General features: G+C 42.7%; 1 protein-coding gene across 1 annotated transcript in view; it reads left to right on the top strand.

Moving 5' to 3' along the window:
• Positions 1 to 12,455, top strand: part of LOC6601694 (eukaryotic translation initiation factor 5B) — a 35,800-nt gene extending 23,345 nt beyond the window's left edge. The window contains exons 8-9 of the mRNA XM_002026671.2: positions 8,996 to 9,157; positions 11,962 to 12,455. Coding sequence (XP_002026707.1) covers positions 8,996 to 9,157; positions 11,962 to 12,069 — 270 coding nt within the window. The 3' untranslated portion in view covers positions 12,070 to 12,455. The remainder of the gene's footprint in view (positions 1 to 8,995; positions 9,158 to 11,961) is intronic.
• Positions 12,456 to 18,706: the final 6,251 nt, after the last annotated feature.

The following is an 18,706-nucleotide window of genomic DNA, read 5'->3' as shown; positions in this document are numbered from 1 at the left end:
CGGCTGTACGTGTGCCACAAAGGAACACTTTAAACAATGCCACAACAAGGGGCAAGCAGCAAGCGGCAAGCGGCAATAATGATGATGCGGATGATGTAGATGATGGAGCGATAGAAACAGCGCTAAGAACCGGAACAAGTAATTAAATTACAAAAGAAGTTGCAGCTGAAAGAGAGGCACAGCAGAGCAGAGAACCGCCTGCGGAAGCGGATTGAGCAGCAGCTGGTCTGGCAGTGCCCCGCAGCGACAGCAGAACGGAAGCAGAGCGGAAGTGAATGCTTCCGCACGTAGAGAATGAATGGAAGAAAGGGGCGGGGGAAGCAGCTGGAGAGAGAGCGTGGAGTACTCCTGGCAGAAGTGTGCTGTGCAGCGGGGAGGGGCACGCTGTATCCTTAAAGAGTGCATCCGGAAGTGCAGGAAGTCGAGGAAATGGCAGGAACAGGGCCATGGGTCGGGGGCAGGGGGAAGTGGTATGCAACAACCCCTAAAACCCGATAAGGCAGGTGGTGCTCTGCGCTTTGTACGTGCCGGAAATTCTACTTATGAATGAAATGGGATTTTTTTTATGAATGAACAGAACACAGATACAGCAAAAGCAGCAGCAGCAGCAGCAGCAGCAGAACCGGCATATTCATCTACGAGATACATTTGTATCTTATTATGATAAGCAGGCAACGGAGGAGAGCATTTCACAATAGAAACATGTGGGCGCACTCTGCCATGGCAAATGGGGTATCTCTATCGTATCTCCACTGTATCTCAATGGGCATATTGTGTCTGTGTGTGTGTGTTTCTATCAGATACAGATACAATTAAGAGCTTTTAATATAAAATAGAGCAAACAGACCATAACAAAAAACCCAGAGACACAAAAAGGCGATTCATGAATGAAAAAGTAGAAACACAAATATTACTTTTCTATAGATACATTTTCAAATAGAGGGAGAGAGAGACACGAAAAGCTGCAGATGAAATACAATTATATTTTTAGACTGTATTTGATTGGTTTTGTTATCCCACCAAAATCTGTGTACATTCATCTCTCAAAACCCAACCAATCTGTGTTTTTGTTAACACTCTTTAAGCCCTCTTTGAGGCAACGATTTCCAGGGTAAAATCCAACCCAGTCTGAACGTTTTTCCACATAACTGTAAGTGCCTGGCCATGTATCTACGTGTCTACACATGGAAAAGTATCTGTCTATCCGCATAGAGGTGTATCCGTGTATCTGTGCGCCTAGCTTTCGTTTCATTCATAAAAATGCTTATTTCCTGTTGTACCGTACACGTCCAGAGCGTCGTGTTTCGTCGTGGTCGTGGTCGTCGTCGTCGTCGTCGTCGTCGTCGTCGCTGGGGCTGTCGTTGTCTATGGGGTTTGCACAGTCATAAAAATACCCTATAGTTACTCTGTCCTCTATAGATACAAAACTAGACACGCACACATATGGAGAGAGTCATTCGGGCAAACGATAAGATAATAAAATCCGCTTAGATACGCGCTAATATTTCTTCTTTTTTTTTTTTTGCGCGCCGCGTCTTTTGCTGCCTTCCCGCTGTAGATGTAGCTGTATCTGTTACTCTATAGTTGTATCTGTATCTGTTACTCTCTGTGTATCCGTATCTATGAGTGCTTTATATATTTATTTTACTATGAAAATAAACAGCGCAGCGGCCAGGCACCACCAGAAACAGCAACAGCAACAGCAACAATGGCTCTGCGATTACAAATGGCAATTGCAATAAAAGCAGCAGCAACAACAAAAGAAATTAGCGTAATTAGCAAATTACTCGACGACTGTTTTTTTTTTTTTGTTACCCCCCCCCGCCCTCTTTGTTGGTCTCTCTGTGTCTTTGGCTTTTTGATATACTCTTTAAAATGGGTATTGTGGACTTTGAGGTGCATTTTGAAAGGTAGAAAGTTAAGAGGTTTCCCAGAAGATTCGGTTTCCATCCAGATAAACTTGGGGTAGATAATGAATCATTCACAAATCTTGTATTTTGTTGAAAGCACCACGAAACGGACTTCAAAAGATCTGTATCATATAGTTTTTAAAGTAAAATTGGTCTTACTTCTAAAGATAATCAAAGAAAATCTTAAGTTCTGATATTTGATGTGCTTCCACATATCTTACGAAAGTTTAATCATAGTCGGAAGACTTTTATGGAAAATTTTGGGAGATAAACTCATTGATTTTCAAACAATCGAAGCACAAACTTAGCAAATTTTCGTTTAAAACATTTCTACATATATTTGAATACATCCAACGTTTCAAATTCTGTTCAAAACAGTTCTATAAGTGTATCTAAAGCTGCGGCACCCCAAAACCCAACCTTTCTATCTTTGCCTTGTCTTTGTCTTTGTTTTTTTGTGTTTATTTTGCCATTTGCCTTTTGTTTTTGTATCTTGGAAATTGACGTCGTCGTTGTGGGTTTTATTTTGCTTGGTCGGTCAGTTGGTCGCCTTCGTCACATTTCAGTTCAGTTCAGTTTTTCTTGGGCCGGAAATGCTGAATTTGCACACAAAAACTCGACAGGGGGCGGGGGGCGTGGACAGGGGGGGCAAATGGCATTAAAAATGTTCTTATTTCCCCTCCGCTGCCTTCTGCCTTCTGGCAATCATTCTTCTTCCTCTGGCTGGTGTTTTCTCCCATTTACACGCGCACCCCAAAAATAAATAATACTTAATTGACGCTTGTTTAATCGTGGGGAGCCCTGGTCTGAGCCATACAACTTTCCTAGACCGCTGCGACTACGCTATGGAACACCTACGCAAAAATTCTACAACTAAATGGAACGGCACGAAAAACGGCTGAGAGTCCAATTGTCTGTTGAGATTCATTTGAGGTTGTTTGAGTGCCATGTCTTGGGGTCTAAGTCAGCTAAATGCTGAAGAGATTAAGTGGTTGGCAAAGTAATAGGTAGGAAAAACATTTACCCAAAGCTGTTACTAGTAAAAAGAAACCTTTTCTTATAAGTTATAGACGAGAAAATGCAACCGACCGAAGGGCACTGCCGCATGACACGGGAGAAACCGAAAACGATCTCCCGAAAAACACTATTCCTCAAATATTTTGCCATTTCGAACACCTGTTTTCAATTAAATTGCCTCCCACTTTAGATAAACCTCTTCCTGTTTGAATCTATGTATGTTTTGTTTTTGTATAGATGTTCTTTTTATTGGGTAGTGGGAAAAACCGCTCCACTCGAACAATCGTTGAATGCGATTTTATTGCCTCTTACCTGACAAGAGGCGTGACAAGAACTTTTGTGAGCAGAGAGCCAAAGAGCCGACAAGGCAACAAAAATAAGAAAATACATATTAATACCTGCCATTAAAGACAGGCATTGAACTTGATACGCATTCAGATGATAACTCTAGCCAGCCCACTACTCATTCACACATACACTCACCACTCACCCCGTCATTCATACACTCACTCTTGTGACTTTCGGTGCGCATTCACTTCCGCTCGAGCAGAGTCCACAGAGCGCTCTCGATTGCATTTTAGTGTGGCCTTCGTTTGGCCCATTCGGGGTCTTGTTATCGCATTGGCGAGCGATTGTTTTTGCCCTCTTATCGATGACTTTGATCGGTCTCTCGCATGTGTGCGTGTGCGTGTGTGTGTTTCATTCATTTCACATTCATTCAGGGCTGGGCTGGGCTGGGCTGGTCGGCGGCATAATTGATTGTTTTGCACTTGGATTAATTTGTATCAGTGGGCCTTCAATGTGTTCCCCCCTCGTTCTCATTATTCGCATTATTGATACGAGTATTACTGATTAATAAACAAAGCACAGCTGTGCGACGAGGTATCGATCAAGTATTTCCGATGTCCGATAAGAAAACTCGAAACAATAATCAATGAATTTTAATATTCGACACTTCTCGAGTGTACTCCCTCGAATAATCATTTTCCTAATCGAATGGAAAGATTTCCCTATGTCTGGAGTAGGTCTTTAACACCTTGGCTGGCAACAGACAACAAACAACAACCGACACCCACATTTGTGTTTTGGTTTACTTGAATTTTGATGTTCATGATGACGATGATGATGTTTGCCCACAAACTTCCTGTGAGTGAAAGATTTTCTTTTTGGGATTTCCAGTCTTCATCTCATCTTGGTCTCTTGGTATCTTGGTCTCTTCGCCTCCTACGAGTGTCGATTGTGGGCGTTGTGGGCGTCACTGCTGCATTCACCGCTTGAGATGCTAATGAGCATGACTAGACACATGGCCTCATGCCTCTGTTGGCGGTTGGCGGTTGTCGGTTGGCCGTTGCCTGATGCCTGATGCCTTCTGATGCTGCGATGATGATGGCTAGGGGAAATGAGTGTCTGTCTTGCTTTGGCTTCGCTCTTGACTTGACTTGGCTCATTTGATAGGTGTTTTTGGCATTGTTATTGCTGTTGAAAGCCTCGCCAGTGGTTGCTGTGTTGCGGTTTCTGTTGGGCATTGCATGACTTGAAATAAGCTGGAGTTTTGTGCAGGTCGCTGGAGGTGCTGAAAGCAGTTAGGGATGGGTGAAATGCATACAAAATATAAAAAATACTGAGAGAATAATCTCTGCATATTCCAATTTGTTTATTTTCTTGTATTTTAATAGTTTTTAAACCCTTTGCAACACTGTTGGCAACCTGTTTCACTTTATTCTGTATATTTCAAACCAAAATGTGGGTTTTTTATGTTTTTTCTCTGGGGTAAAAAATAAGTAATGAAGGTGTATTGCAATAAAAACACCCTGTAACCCAAGTCATGACGCTTTCCAACACTATTATCATAGAAAACAATTGAGCAATGCTGAAAATATGAGAGAAAAGACAATTTCTTAATCGCAATCGCTTAATCGTGCCCACATTTTCCAGCACTGCTTGTCCCTAAGTATATTTGTCCAACACTGAAATAGGAAGAGTGAATCATTGCTCTATCTCATTTTCGTACTTATCAAAATCTTCCCTTTTGTATATGAAATGTCCTTTATTTTTCAACACTTAAAGACTCAATTATAGTTGTCCAACACTGAGAAAGATGCAGCATCAATATACGCTTTTTCCAACACTGGCCCAGAGTATCATCATGCACAATCTCTTGACTCTCTCTCCCACTCTTCTTCTCCAAACCCCAACCCCCAGCCATCTGTCGTTGCCTCCTCTTTAATGTTTGTGGGCAGCAACAGCAGCCTCTGTGGCTCTCTAACGATGAGTGGGGTTATCTGCCGCTCTGGGCTCTGATCGTGATCATGTTCATAATGATGATGTTCCTCAAATGTGGGGGCTCCCTCATACCTCCCTCCCCCTCTCACTTGGTGGCTAAACACTCGAATCAGCGACAAGTTCTTTCCGCTGGCTCTCTCTCTTGAATACCATGACGTAGGCATGTTTGCCTGCAACAGCATGCCTCTAAAACCCGTCAAGAACCCAAAGACTGGAAGCCCAAAAGATTGAAAGAAATTGATGTTGTTGCTGATGTTGATAGAGAGGCTACTGTTTTTTGAAGGAGCCCACAATGGAGCAGAAGGCTGGCATTACTGACTCCAGCAGCATTTACTGATGACGTTGTCAAACGCTGTACTCTTTCAGGGATTCCGTATGCACATAAAGCTTGTATTTCTGGGTTAATTATCTCATTTAATTTAGTATTTCCTGCGAATGAATTGTGTCGCCAAAACGATGTTTACTTTCCAAATAAAATATCACACAATCTACATATTTCTACTCGTATTGTTTGGCTCTATCTAACATTTCACAAGCACCCCAATCACTTTTTTTTTTTTTACATTTTTCCAATTCGGTTTTAGTTGTTTTTGTTGCTGCCGCTGCTAATGTTTTCGGTTCATTCATGGCTCTCTTTTTTTTGGTTTGTTTTTTCAAAAATAGACGACATCCGGTCTGCATGAAAAATATAAATCATATTTTTAGATAAACGCCAATACACAGACACCAACAGACGGTCGTCTGTGCAGCGGCTCTGTCGGCCAGTAAAAATATCAACGAAAAAAACAAAAAAAAAAAAAAAAGAAACCGAATGTAAAATGTTGTTTTCATAGTCAACTTGTTGTTTGGGTCTGTGGTGGAGGCCTCACGAGACGACCGATCCGTCCGACCCGACCCGCCCCGGCAACGTCATCGTCATCGAATTTTTCGTTTCGATGCCCCAATAAAGAATTTTTGTTTGCAACAAATTTTACGGGGCTGAGAATGGAGAGAGGATAAGTTATTAAATGGCAAAATAAGTTAAACAAAATGGGCTGAATGGTGTACAGAGATTGTATCTTTAGCTGTATGTAGCCACAGATTCTTCAAGTGATCTTTGAGTTAGATCTCAGATCATAAAATATAGTGAGGTCTCTTCTAAAAGTTCTTTGTATTGTTGATGATGAAACGGTAGAATCTTCAGATATAAACAGGTGTATTAAACATCAGTGCACAATTGATCTTTGAAATCCCTTCTATTCCCAAAGATCTCTAAACTGAAGATCTATCAATGATTTGTGATCACTGGTACAGAGTTTGTGCGGGCATGACAGGTCTTTGTGTGTTTCCAGAGCTCTACAATTGAAGACCCTCTATAATATTTGATAGTTCCGATGAAGATCTTCAAATCTATAGAAGATTTCCATGTGCATAAGGTCCAAATCTTTATTCTAAGGATCTTTTACATTCCCAGCCGATCTATATACGTTTTCTGCGATCTTTGTGTTCTAAAGATCTTAAAAAACTCTCACTGAAATACGAGTATCTATTTGAATGAAAACATACCACACAAAGGATCCTCCTCTTCTGACTTCTCGTTTGGTTAGTAGAATGCCAAATATTCGTTTTATTTCATTCATGAATGTATGAATGAATGATTCATAGTTTTCTTTATGCCACTTGCATCAACAGAGCCATCAATTTTATCCTCTCATCATATAGAACAAATTTAGTATTCTCCTCGTCCTACAGCCTCCTCATCTCCCCCCCAGACCCCCCATTCCCTCACCCGCCACGGCTGTCTGTCTACTCCTCCTCCTGTGGCACTCCTCGTTCTTTCTCCTGCTCATCCTCCCTCCTGTTCTATCATTTATATCATAAATATTGCCCCCCACTGGCGTATATGATTTCGTTGCTCTCATAAAAGACGAAAATTGCCAGAGCTACTCACAGCACAGCACATCACAGCGGCAGCGGCAGCAGCGCAATGTTGAAAGAAAAAATTGTGTGGAAATGGAAATAAATTAACACATTTAATGAAAATTTTTGTCGAAGAACATTCGAAAGGAGAAGGAGAAAGCAGGAGAGAGGAAGAGGCGGCAGGCACCAGCCAGCAGGCAGCAGAAGGCAGTCGTTGTCGAAAGAGGAAGACGGTCGTCGAACGGGGCGTATGAGTAATCAACGACAGGAAATGGTGACAAATGCGCCCCCACCCTATGCCTATGGCCCCCCCCCCCTTCCCCCCACTCTCCATTCTGAGAGTGTGTATGTGTGAGTGTGTAAATGTGTTGTAGCTATTTGCACCGATAGCAACAAGCCAAAAAAAATTAAAAAAAAAAAAAAATATTAAGATGGGAAAACTAGCTTTAAAGAACCGAAGATTTTGATACCCTGGAATATCAACGATTGCTATGGCTATAGAATGTCTTTTAATCCATGAAAATAGTGTTTCATTCCATAGAAAATAACAAATTTGTCTATTGTTTTAACCGATTTCTATATGAATATCTATAGAAGCACAAAGAAAATAGAAAAGTTTCAAATGTATCTGTAATCCAACGATTTTTTGGAAATAAAACCATTTCTCTTACAAAAACTTGGTAATCGAGTCGGTTTTTCTATGAAATTATAAGATTTTGTAATCAGATGTTTGAGGATATTATCTTTAGAAGTTTCACGATATATTGATCGGATCTTGCCTTTTTTTTGCTAAAGATAATGGATCCATATATAGGTTCTTTGCCTTCTCGCAGCGCATAATACCCTCTCTCTGTTGAAGGGCATCAAAATTTCAATAATTTATTTGGTTTGAATGAAATACGAACGCGCGGCAACAGCAACGGCGACAGCGACGTGGCCGCCATTGGGGCGCCCACAGGAAACGCTCAGGCGGCAGCGGCGTTGGCAACAGTTTCCTGTGCGGCGGCAGCTCTTGTTGCTGTTGCTGTTGCTGTTGCCGTTGAGTGCAAACGGGTTACGACAACAAACATGTTACAATTTGGTTCAATGACTTTGTTAGGCCATCGAGATAGGAGCCCCCCGAATGCACAGAGAGAAAACAGGTAGGCGATCCAACGCCAAAAGTGGAGAACTATTAAAGAACAGATGGGAAATGTATAAGAACTAGGAAAAACCTTTAAGAAATACTTTCGGAGGGAAATCTATAGATGCTATACCAATTTCAAGTTTTAGTTGTCACCATCTTAATGATTTTTGGTATTTAGGCAGAAAATAGCCTTCCTCAAACGCCTACAGAATATGAGCGCTATATCGTATGAAATGTAAAACATCATAGTTTTCTCCCAGTGCACAAGTGGAGTCGGCTCTTGGGTATTATCTAAACCCCACCCCACGAAAAAAGAGACTTCCCAGAGCACAGAACTATCCCACCCACCCACAACTGGAGATGGAAAGGGGGGGGGATGGGGTCTGTTTATCTGTTGTGGTATTGAGGAAGTGCCTGCCTGGCCTGGCCCGGCCCGGTCTGGCCACACATGAAACTTGGGCCAGATGTGGGCTGATAAGACACTCCCCAGTTGCCCATCCCCCAGACCCTATTCTACTTTTTGCTGTTGTTGTTTTCTTTTTTTGGCAAATGCTTAACGTGAAGCTATTTTATGGCTGGGAGGGCATACCAAATGAGCTGGCGAACGCGACTTATCAGCGATTCAATGAATGACATGCGGAAGTCCCCCGCCGCCGCCGCCGCCTTAACCTTCAACGCCCCCTAGCCAGCAGCGAGGCGTGCCTCTTTCATTTAGCAAAGAAACACTTTCACAATTTCTCTTTCTCTCTTTTGTTTGCAGTTCGTGGACATCGGCATCGTGACTTCCATTGAATCGAATCACAAGAACATTGATTCCGCACGAAAGGGTCAAGAGATCTGCATCAAGATCGAGCCCATACCCGGCGAATCGCCCAAGATGTTTGGCCGACACTTTGAGGCCGAGGACATGCTCGTGAGCAAGGTAAGTCGATCGGTTCTGAGTGGATTGAAGTGCTTGAGGGCCACTTGAGGATCCCGGATCTCTTCTTCTGCGCAGCAATAAATTTAATTTCGATTGAACATTCAGGAGCGGAAAATTCTACTTAGAACTTGAGATACGATTGGAGTGCATTTGTCGGGAAGTTACTCCTAATAACAATAATATCACTTGATAAATCAGAATGGCACGTGGAAGATAGTAGGAATATCGATGAATCGAATGATACGTGGGGGCTTATTAGGGGTCTTTTTAGACTTCCAAATGAACAAGAATAGATGTAGAGAGTGAGAGTGCAGGAACTAGAACCCCCCACTAATACCCAACGTCACTGTCAATCGCTAAACCATTTAAACTCCCGTACTAATACACCAATCAAATCAAATCAGCAAACACTGTTTAACCTTTAAACCGAGTGGGTTATTTCCCGTCAGCAAACCCATTATTATGTCACTTGTCGTCCCATCACTTAAGTTCTCTCTTACTCCTCGCTCTGTCGCTCTGTCGCTGGCCCACGAAAGGCAATCAGATCGGGAAAGTGCCAAAGTTGTCAGCGGCCAGGCCAGGTGCACATTATACCCACCGCCTAGACAGTAGGCCCCACCTTCGGAGGGCACTTAAACTTTGGCGCCTTATCGAATTACATGGCCAAATTGTGTTAAGTGGCAGCAACAGCCAAGAGCAGTGGCACTGGCTAGAGTAAAAGAAGGTATAGGTAGATAATAGCAGGTTGTGGTGCTACGGGATGACGACTTAACTTGGGAGGGGCTGGGACTGGGGCTGGGGCCTAAGTGGTGCCCAGGTCTATGGAGAACTTCCTTTCATTCCAATCATTTGATTAGCAATTACTTACGCAGTCCCAACGACTGCCACTGACGTCAGTGGCAATGAATCGATGGCAAAACTTAATTTTTCAATCCACTTGCTCCTTATCAGTGACGTCAGTGTGCAGAGCGGAGACCACCTCTCTCTGCTCCACTAATTGTTCATTGAGTTTCTCTTTAATTTTGATTCAATTAATGGCTGCTGCTGAGTGGATGTTTTTAGGCCTCTGCCAAATTGAATAATAAACCTAGAGCAGGCGGAAGGCAGTGTCACATCAAAGGCTGTCTATCTATCGAGTGGGTGGGTGGGTGGCAGAGCCTCGATTTTCCATCTCTATTTATAGACCTCCATGTCCATGAGGTTCCAGCCATGGAAGGGTATTATGTCATGGCTGACCTAATGATATCTATGTACACTTATGTGGCCACCCTTTGACCCGGTCTCTGATGCACTGACGTCACGTTTCACCTTCCACGGCAATGCACTTGCAATGACACCGGGGCGGCGGCGGCAACGGCGACGGCCGCGTTCATTGACATCTCGCTGGCATGGCTGTTAACCCAGTTTCTCTCTCTCACACTCTCTCACTCTCTCGACCCAGTTGTGTGCTGTTCTCGGATTCTCGGTGCATGGCTTTTTTTCGGGCTTTAATTTGCTCTTTTTATCCACTCAATGAGATGGCGATGACGCATTTGTCGACCCAAAAATAGAGTATAGAGTAGAACCATCACAGAATGTCAGTCACTGGGAGGTCAACTATGGTTTCAGCCTTGTTGGGCTCTAATCCCAGAATTGGGCAAGGCCTTTTCGCTGTAGGGCTGCTAAAAATAGACACAATTAGGTTTGAATAATTGGATTAGTATGGATTAGTGTTACCTGATGGGTTTTGCGGTGGAAAAGTTAATGAAATGCAAATTGCAAATCGAGCTGCAGAAAATTGCATTTCAGGTTTGTGGAATTAGTGATAGATTGAGTGGGATAATATGGGAGTACCTACCATAAATATACATATGTACATATATGTATCTACTTATAGTCAGCCTTTTTTGTCTTTTAACAACCTCTGGCATGCCATATCCTTTCAATCTGCCAACAAAAGACTACTTTCGTATGCACAAGCCATAAATGGCCGAACAGACGGAGTCTCTTCCTCGGGAGACTTATCGTTTAGAGAAATCTTTTGTGCGAAACCCTAGGCCATAAATGTATATGTACATATAGTAAAGACCATTGATCGGTCATCGGTTGGGGCCTTAATTAATATGCGATGCGCCAAAAAAAAAGAAGAAAAAACAGACAATAAAAACCAATAATTAAACGGAAAGAATAAATGTAGAAGACACAGACAGAGCAGTGCCTTTTATCAAGGGCCTGTAATCAGCACGAAAATAAAAACTATTCATAAAGTCTCGGGGTGTAGTCGTAGCGTAGTCTCCTCCATAAACGTGAACACACATTAAATGAAAAAAAAAAACGCATTAAAAAGCAGCGCCATAAAAAATGGCGACACTAAAAAAAAACTGCGTTCGATAAAGCGTTGTTGCTGGGGCATTAAAAAATAAAGCTGATTCGGATACAAAAAGCAACGAAAAACAACAAAAAAAAAAACAAATATTGTTTAAAAATGATTTTTAATTGTTATGCGCCATATGTCGGGGGAGAGGGCCCCCGGGAGACCCGACCCCCGTCCGACACGTGCCGCCCCGTTGCTTGATTGATGGAGCAGGCCGCATCCTGGCAGTCCCCCACTCCACGGATCGATCTCTCTCGCTGTCTGGCTGTCTCGCTGTCTCGCTGTGGGAGTTATGACAATTGGCACGTTCCAATTAAACATTCATTTTCGGAATTTATAATGATGAAATGGAATGATTTATGTGTAGCGCAGTGTGCCATTAATATGCATTTATATATAATGTACTTAGTGTATGAATTTCCATTTGATTTTCCCCCTCTCTTCATTGCAGATCTCCCGCCAGAGCATCGATGCCTGCAAGGATTACTTCCGCGACGACCTGATCAAGGCCGATTGGGCCTTGATGGTGGAACTGAAAAAGCTCTTTGAGATTTTATAAATATGTAAATGAAATATTTGCCAAAATTACTAGCAACAAAACATAACGTACAACACGAGAAGATTGCGATATACTATTACTATTCAAAAAAAAACAAAAAAAAACAACAACAACAAATCTACAGACTGTGCGCTTGCGGTGTTTCCTGCAGAGGATTTTTTTTAAGCTTAGTTTTTCCTCCTCATTTTTTTTTTATATAATTTACAGAAGTAGTCCCTCCTCCCACATCGTCGTCGTCGTCGTGGTCGTCGCTTAAAAATTGTGTTAATGGTTTTAAATCAAATTTTTGTGAAACGCTTTTTACAACAGAAAAATACATATTTTGCCAGCGATTTTTTTTGTTAATGCCTCCTAGAAATAAAAGCATATAAAAAAAGACGTTGTACTCGAAAAACTAAAACAACAACAAAAAAAAACAACAAACAAACAAAAAGTTGAATGTTAACTGTGTCACTGGTGACGTCACAGCGTTTTGGAACGCTTGACGTGTGGGGCGGGGTCCGGTCCCGGGTTCGGGGTTTAGCCTCCATTTAGGATATTGACCCACTTGGCATGCGCAAAGAACTGTAACAGCAGCAGCAGCAGCCGTAGCCGTAGCTGCCCTTTTTCATTCATAGCCACGCCACCGCAGTGGTTTCTGCCGCCGCCGCCTCCTTCCTCTGATGACGCTGCTGGTGCTGCTTCTGCTGTTGCTGCTTCTGGGGCTAGCTGTGTCATTGAACGCGACAAGGATGCCGATGAATGGGGAGCCTGTCGTCCGTCGCGACCGCCTGGCAACGGGCCGCTGCTGCTGCTGCTGCTGCTCCTGCAGCCAAAAAACTAGGTCAGACCCAAAAGTTCGTTCAACCTGCGCCTGTGTCGCAGCATCGGTATGCGCCACATACAGAATGCATAGCCATGTCCCAGAGCCGTTTTTGTGAATGACGCAAATGCTGCCTGCAAGAGTCCTTCAAATGTGCTGCTGCGTTGTCCTGAATGAGCTCAAGTGTGCCCGGGTCCGGGTATTTGTCCTCGAGGTAATGTTTCGTGAAGTGCAATCATTAAATAGGATGCTTGAACCAGATATTCCCAGAAGAAAACAATTACTGCGGGCAGGGCTGCAGAAGCAGCTTCTTGATCTTGATAGCTATCGATTGGCAAGGTAAACGGCATATCGGTGCGTGAAAATAACAATTAACGATCAGTTTGAATGAACTCCACTGTTTGATCCAGTAAAATAAGCTTGAAATTACACAACAATCAAGGTGGCAAGGCAGCAGAGAAGATCCTTGGATCTTCAACTATCGACTGCAGCATATCGATAGGTGTACAGAATGCTGAAAGTTAAGTTTGATAATAAAATTGCAACAAGATATTGCAGATTAAAATAAAGCACTTTAATTGCCATCAAATTTCACTGATCAGCAAGATTTTTTAACATAGAAATCAACACCTGCAGCATATCGATATCTCTTCAGCCCTGCCACGTTCAAGGCTCAGTAATGATCGGAATGTCGGTTCAAAGAAGAAAGCAATTGGAAAAGTGCAATAAAATTTAAAGCGTAATAACAAGTGCAGTAATATGATATTGTGCAATAAATTCAACGCGTTATTATATGTATATTTCCTTGCGATGGTGTTTTAGTATAGCATTACGTTGATTTTGGCACGTAGCAGTGGCCTGTGCGGGAGTGTTTGTGTCGGTGTGAGGAGGTGCGCCAATAATTTGATAGACGGAGCATTTTTCTTTTGGCCAAATGTAAGGCGAGTGTTCTTTTCATTGAGTAAAATATATGTACGCATAGATATACAAACAGCGTTGGCTACGTGTCTCCATGTTCATTCATTGATTTTCTTGGCCAAGATTGCCTTGGAACACACACACACACACACACTGGTACACTGGCTGATGGCGGCCCTTTCTGTATCTGCGAGAGTGTGCGTGTAGTGGATTCAAGAATGACTTGCTCACCCCGCGACCTCGTCCTACGTATGTGCTGACATAAAAAGGAACCCCAAACCGTTATAAATGCCATCACAAAATGTGTGAGAGAGAGAGAGAGAGAGAGAGAGAGAGCGCGCGCGCGCGAGAAAGAGACACACAGTGTGTAGAGAGCGAGGTTCCACGTTGATTTTCATTCACAAGGCGAAAATCATCAAAATGGCTTCCACAAAGGGCTCTGTTTGTGGAACTAGGGCAACAGGCGTTGCGGCTGTGGTAGGTAAGTTCTCGTCCCACAACGATGCTGGCAGGGCAGCCCATTGTGTATTATGTGTGGGAGGCATTTGGATTTTCATTGAGAAAAACGAAGCGAATGGTGGGATTGGGCAACGGAGGTGGAGGTGGATGTCGATGTGGAGGACAACTCAATCCAGGGCCACTTGAGCATGCCAGCTTAAATGCTTAGCAGGCATTGCTCATCCCATCCCACCGCGCTGCGTCCCTGGGCAGCAATCTATCCCTCTCTCTCGTGTGCGTGCGAGAGAGTGGGAGTGTCATGAATGGAAAGGAGAAATAAAAGTCAAATGGAAATTCACAAAATACACTCAAAGAGGAATAGGAAGTGTTTCAAATTTCAAGATAATTAGTTTATTGTGTGAAAAATTATATTTTTATTTTGGTCTATTTTATGTCCAAAATCCACCTACAAAACTGCTACAAAATAAATCATTTGACTGATTTCATTCTAATTTTTATTAATTACAATTACAAAAATTGCTTTATATTTGCTTAAAAATATTAAGAAAAAGACATACATATATTCAAACAAATTTCCATCTTCCTACAATAATTACCTTATGTGCGGAAATCCCAGAAAAAAAAGAGAAAAAAATGCTTACAGTGCTTCCCATTGCCATCAATTACGCCGTCAAGCGGAAACGGCATTGGGAACGGATTTGCTTAAAGGCTAGAAATCCAAAATCCAAAAAAGAACATCCGTTTTCCGAATGTTTTCCAAATAAATACCAAGTGTTGTTGTCTTGTTTGCTGTCGAAAATTGCCCCCGAGTTCATGTTTATGCGATTCACCTCGATGCCACACCAACACATTACCTCTCTGCCGCAGCCACTCTGCCACAGCGATTATCTAGGACACTCGTGACGTCAGACACTTGAAAATTTATTGCACCAGCAAGAAGAGCCTCAACTCAGACCTCAACTTTTGATATGTCTTTCTTTTTGGTTGCTTTTCATTGAGAAACATTCAATGAAATTTCATTTATTTTTATTCTTTTTTTTTCGTACTTATTTTTATACGTTTTTCGTATATATTTATATTGTATGTAAATATGTGTGTGTGTTTGTGTGTGTGGGTTGTTTCGTACGATTTATGTTTTGTGTCTTTATTGAATGGCAGACCATTTTTTGCGATCAAATGATTCAACATTTTGTTTGGCATTTCAATTTCAATCATTTTGTGTGGCCAAACAATGAAGGCGATGGATGGATGGAAACCTTTGGCATTCCATTTAGTAATACTCTAAGCCATGGATGTGATATGGTTCTAGTGGCCTTGCAGTTCTTTATGGGAAATCAAGGAAGAACTGTAGGAAGAGCCCTTCTTGGAGGAGACTCTCATGGCTTCCAGAGGACGCGAGAGGGAGAAACTCTTCTTCGGATAGTAATGCTGCTGTTTTCCCCCAGCAAAAGATGCATTCTTTGGATGGTTTCTAACCAGACTTCAACCGCTTTCTTTGGCCATGTAAAAGCGCTTAGAGGCAGCCATACCCATACCAGAATTCCCTGAAAGAGCCAACCAATGATTGAATCTACATGGCCTTTCCAATTTTCCATCATTCGTAGCCCAAAAGTGAAGGACTAACAAATTGTTACCCACTTTTGTATCCGCTGAAACCAATCTTCAAGGCGGAAAACTATAGATTTGGAACCCCTGCATCATCAGGCATATCCGAATCGGAAATCATTTAGAAAAGGCCGTAAAATCAGTGCTTGTTACCACATTTTGGAATTCAAATACCCTGGAAAATCATTCTTTAAGAAAATTCAATGGTTATTTTCTTATTTCGTTGCAGATTAAAGCCTCAAATATCTTTGAATGCATCTTGGGGGAATCACAGGGAATTATAATTAAGGCATATAACCCTTTAAGGTTCAGGCTGGGCGGATAGTCCGAATCGTACGGATAGGTCGACAAGGAACCGCAAAGTCAATCGGAACCAAACGAGTTTGGCAGCCAACAGTCCAGAGAAAGAACCCATTGCATTGGTCTATTCTGCGATGGGTCTAAGGGGACCTAGCAGAGTCCCAGCCTGCGGGCTTCACCCTTAAAAGGACTCTAATATTGTTTCCCTTTCACTTCGTATAACTCCAAAAATCAAATATAAAATCTCTAATAAATTAAATTAAATTGAAATTTATTTTCTCCATTTTCGTGTTGCCACGCCTTTCCTTCACGACTCCATGGAATTGTTTTGTTTCTTCATTATATATTTGCATTATAATGTATAAAGATATAGACATCTTTATCTGGATGTCTCGTTCCATATGGTGTTGCCTCGTTGTGAAGTGGCAAACCAAATTTGGTGCCGCATTTGCCCGACCGGATGTCGTTTCGGGCATTCGAATATTGAAATCTTTATTGTTCTTCTTTTTGATTAATTTATGGGGCAGGGGGCGGTGGCGGTGGCGGTGGTGGTGGCAGGGGCAGGGCCAGTGGCAGTGGCGGGGGAGGAGGCAGTAAATGAAATGACTGTTCGAATTTAATTGCGAGGCGGGAGGCGCAACAATCTAGTTCCATCCCATAATCGAATCATTCGATTGCACATCTGCTGGGTGGGGCGGCAACTCTGGCCATCAGCTGGGCGGGCGACCTTGCAACCCCCAGTGGCAGGCAGCGGCAGCAGTCAATGTCGAGGCTACGCCTACCCGATGGATGTTGCCAGGGCGACGCTCAGACAGCAAGGACATTGGAGGCAGCGCCATTGGGCAGGAAATGCAGACAGCAGCAGTGCCACATAGAGCCGCGGGGGTGTGTGGCATGTGGGCGGCAGTGCATTCAAAATGGCCGTCAAATGTATGGCAGCATGACCTTGAAAGCAGCTGCCCCATTGGCTGCTGCCACACGGGTTTGGGAGGGGTGGGGTGGGGTGGGGGCAGCAGCCAAAGCAGTGGCAGGAAGAGATCCTCGTGGCAGCAGCAACAGGAGCACGATGGAACAGGAGCAGCAGTCGAAGTCTCCGGATTAGTCCGCCGCCTGCCACACGAACGGCGGAGTCGCAGAGCCCACGCAGCGTGCAGCAGCACGAACAGCTCTTCGGGCTCCTGTCGTGTGGGGCCTCGTGTGGCGTCCGAAGGAGCTTTTGCTGGCTGCTGGCTGCAGCAGCAACGATGCAAGCATCGTGTTCTGCATTGGTGCCTCAGTCATTGGACAAGCGTCAGGCTGCATTCAACGTGGCATCTCCTCCGATTACAAAATCAAAGATAATACTTTTGGAACAGCCAGTATCTGCCAGTCACCAGATATACTATATACAAATATATATTGTCCAAGAAGAGAGCGAAACAGCAGCCAAAAGCATACACGATACACCCCTGCGTATGGGTAATGCCCAAAACAGTGCACCCCGCCAACAAAAGTGTTTTTGTACATTTTTTTTGAATATCAAATAAGACAATTGTTTTTCGATCGCATTACTATCCAAAAACAGCATTAGAACTCCAGTGAAATATCGTATAAATCCAATAGGAATCAACCATTAATCGAAGCAAATTAATCAGAAAAGGCGCCTCAAAAGTACAGTTGCCGCAAAAACAAACCAAAAACCAACTCCCCCTCGAATCGAATCGAGTGCCAGGCGGAGTACAGAAACCAAATCGAAACTCAAAACCGACTCAAAGCAGAAACCAAAGCAGAAGAGTCAAGCTATTACTCGGAAATCAAATCAATAAGGACAAATAATAAACCGCGAACTCACCGCAAGGGCTTTCAAGCATCCATCTTTCAGAAGAACCCGAACAGAAGGACCTCCTGCATAAAGCAGTCAGAAATTCAAAGAATCGAATCAAATCGAATGCAAAGAGCCCACAAAAAAAGGACCTTTTGCATCAAGAAATCAGAAATTCGAAGAACCAGAAAGAAGTAATCCACTCGTTGCTATTGCTAGCTTTTCCCGTAAAATTGGTAAGTGACTTTTCCCGTTACACTTCATCCTTATCAAATATCAGTCTGGAGTCCTTAGTTTGTTTCCTTTTCCTACTCCAAAGTGCTGCCAGAAGTTTAACAAAAGGTGAAAGTGTACTTAGAAAAGGTGTCATGGGCATGGCAAGGATTCAGCTTTCAATAGCCCCTTTTAGGAAGTGGTATAAACCCACAGATTAGCTATAGATTGGCTCCCTTTGAAACCTTTTCAATTAGACAAGATTTTGAGGATTTAATCAAGAGTTTTTATCGAATGTTTTCTACATTTTTGCGATTTTTATGGAGTTGTGAATAAATATTACAGATTAGAGATCTTTTTAGAATTAATTCAACAATATGTGCCACATTCAAAGCCATTTCGAATGGTGCCAAAAGTAAGCCAAGGCATAGTCTCTTATAGATCCTTCAAAAAGCAAAATATTGCGGCGTTTAATTCAAGAATTTTTGTATTTTTATTAATTCTTGGTATATATTTTTTTGAATCCAAAAGGATAGTCT

Source organism: Drosophila persimilis, unplaced genomic scaffold, assembly GCF_003286085.1.
Source record: "Drosophila persimilis strain 14011-0111.01,24,50 unplaced genomic scaffold, DperRS2 tig00001261-arrow-arrow-pilon, whole genome shotgun sequence".
NCBI lineage: Eukaryota > Metazoa > Arthropoda > Insecta > Diptera > Drosophilidae > Drosophila > Drosophila persimilis.
Note: the sequence above shows the minus strand (reverse complement) of the source record. Positions and strands in the feature narration are given on the sequence as shown.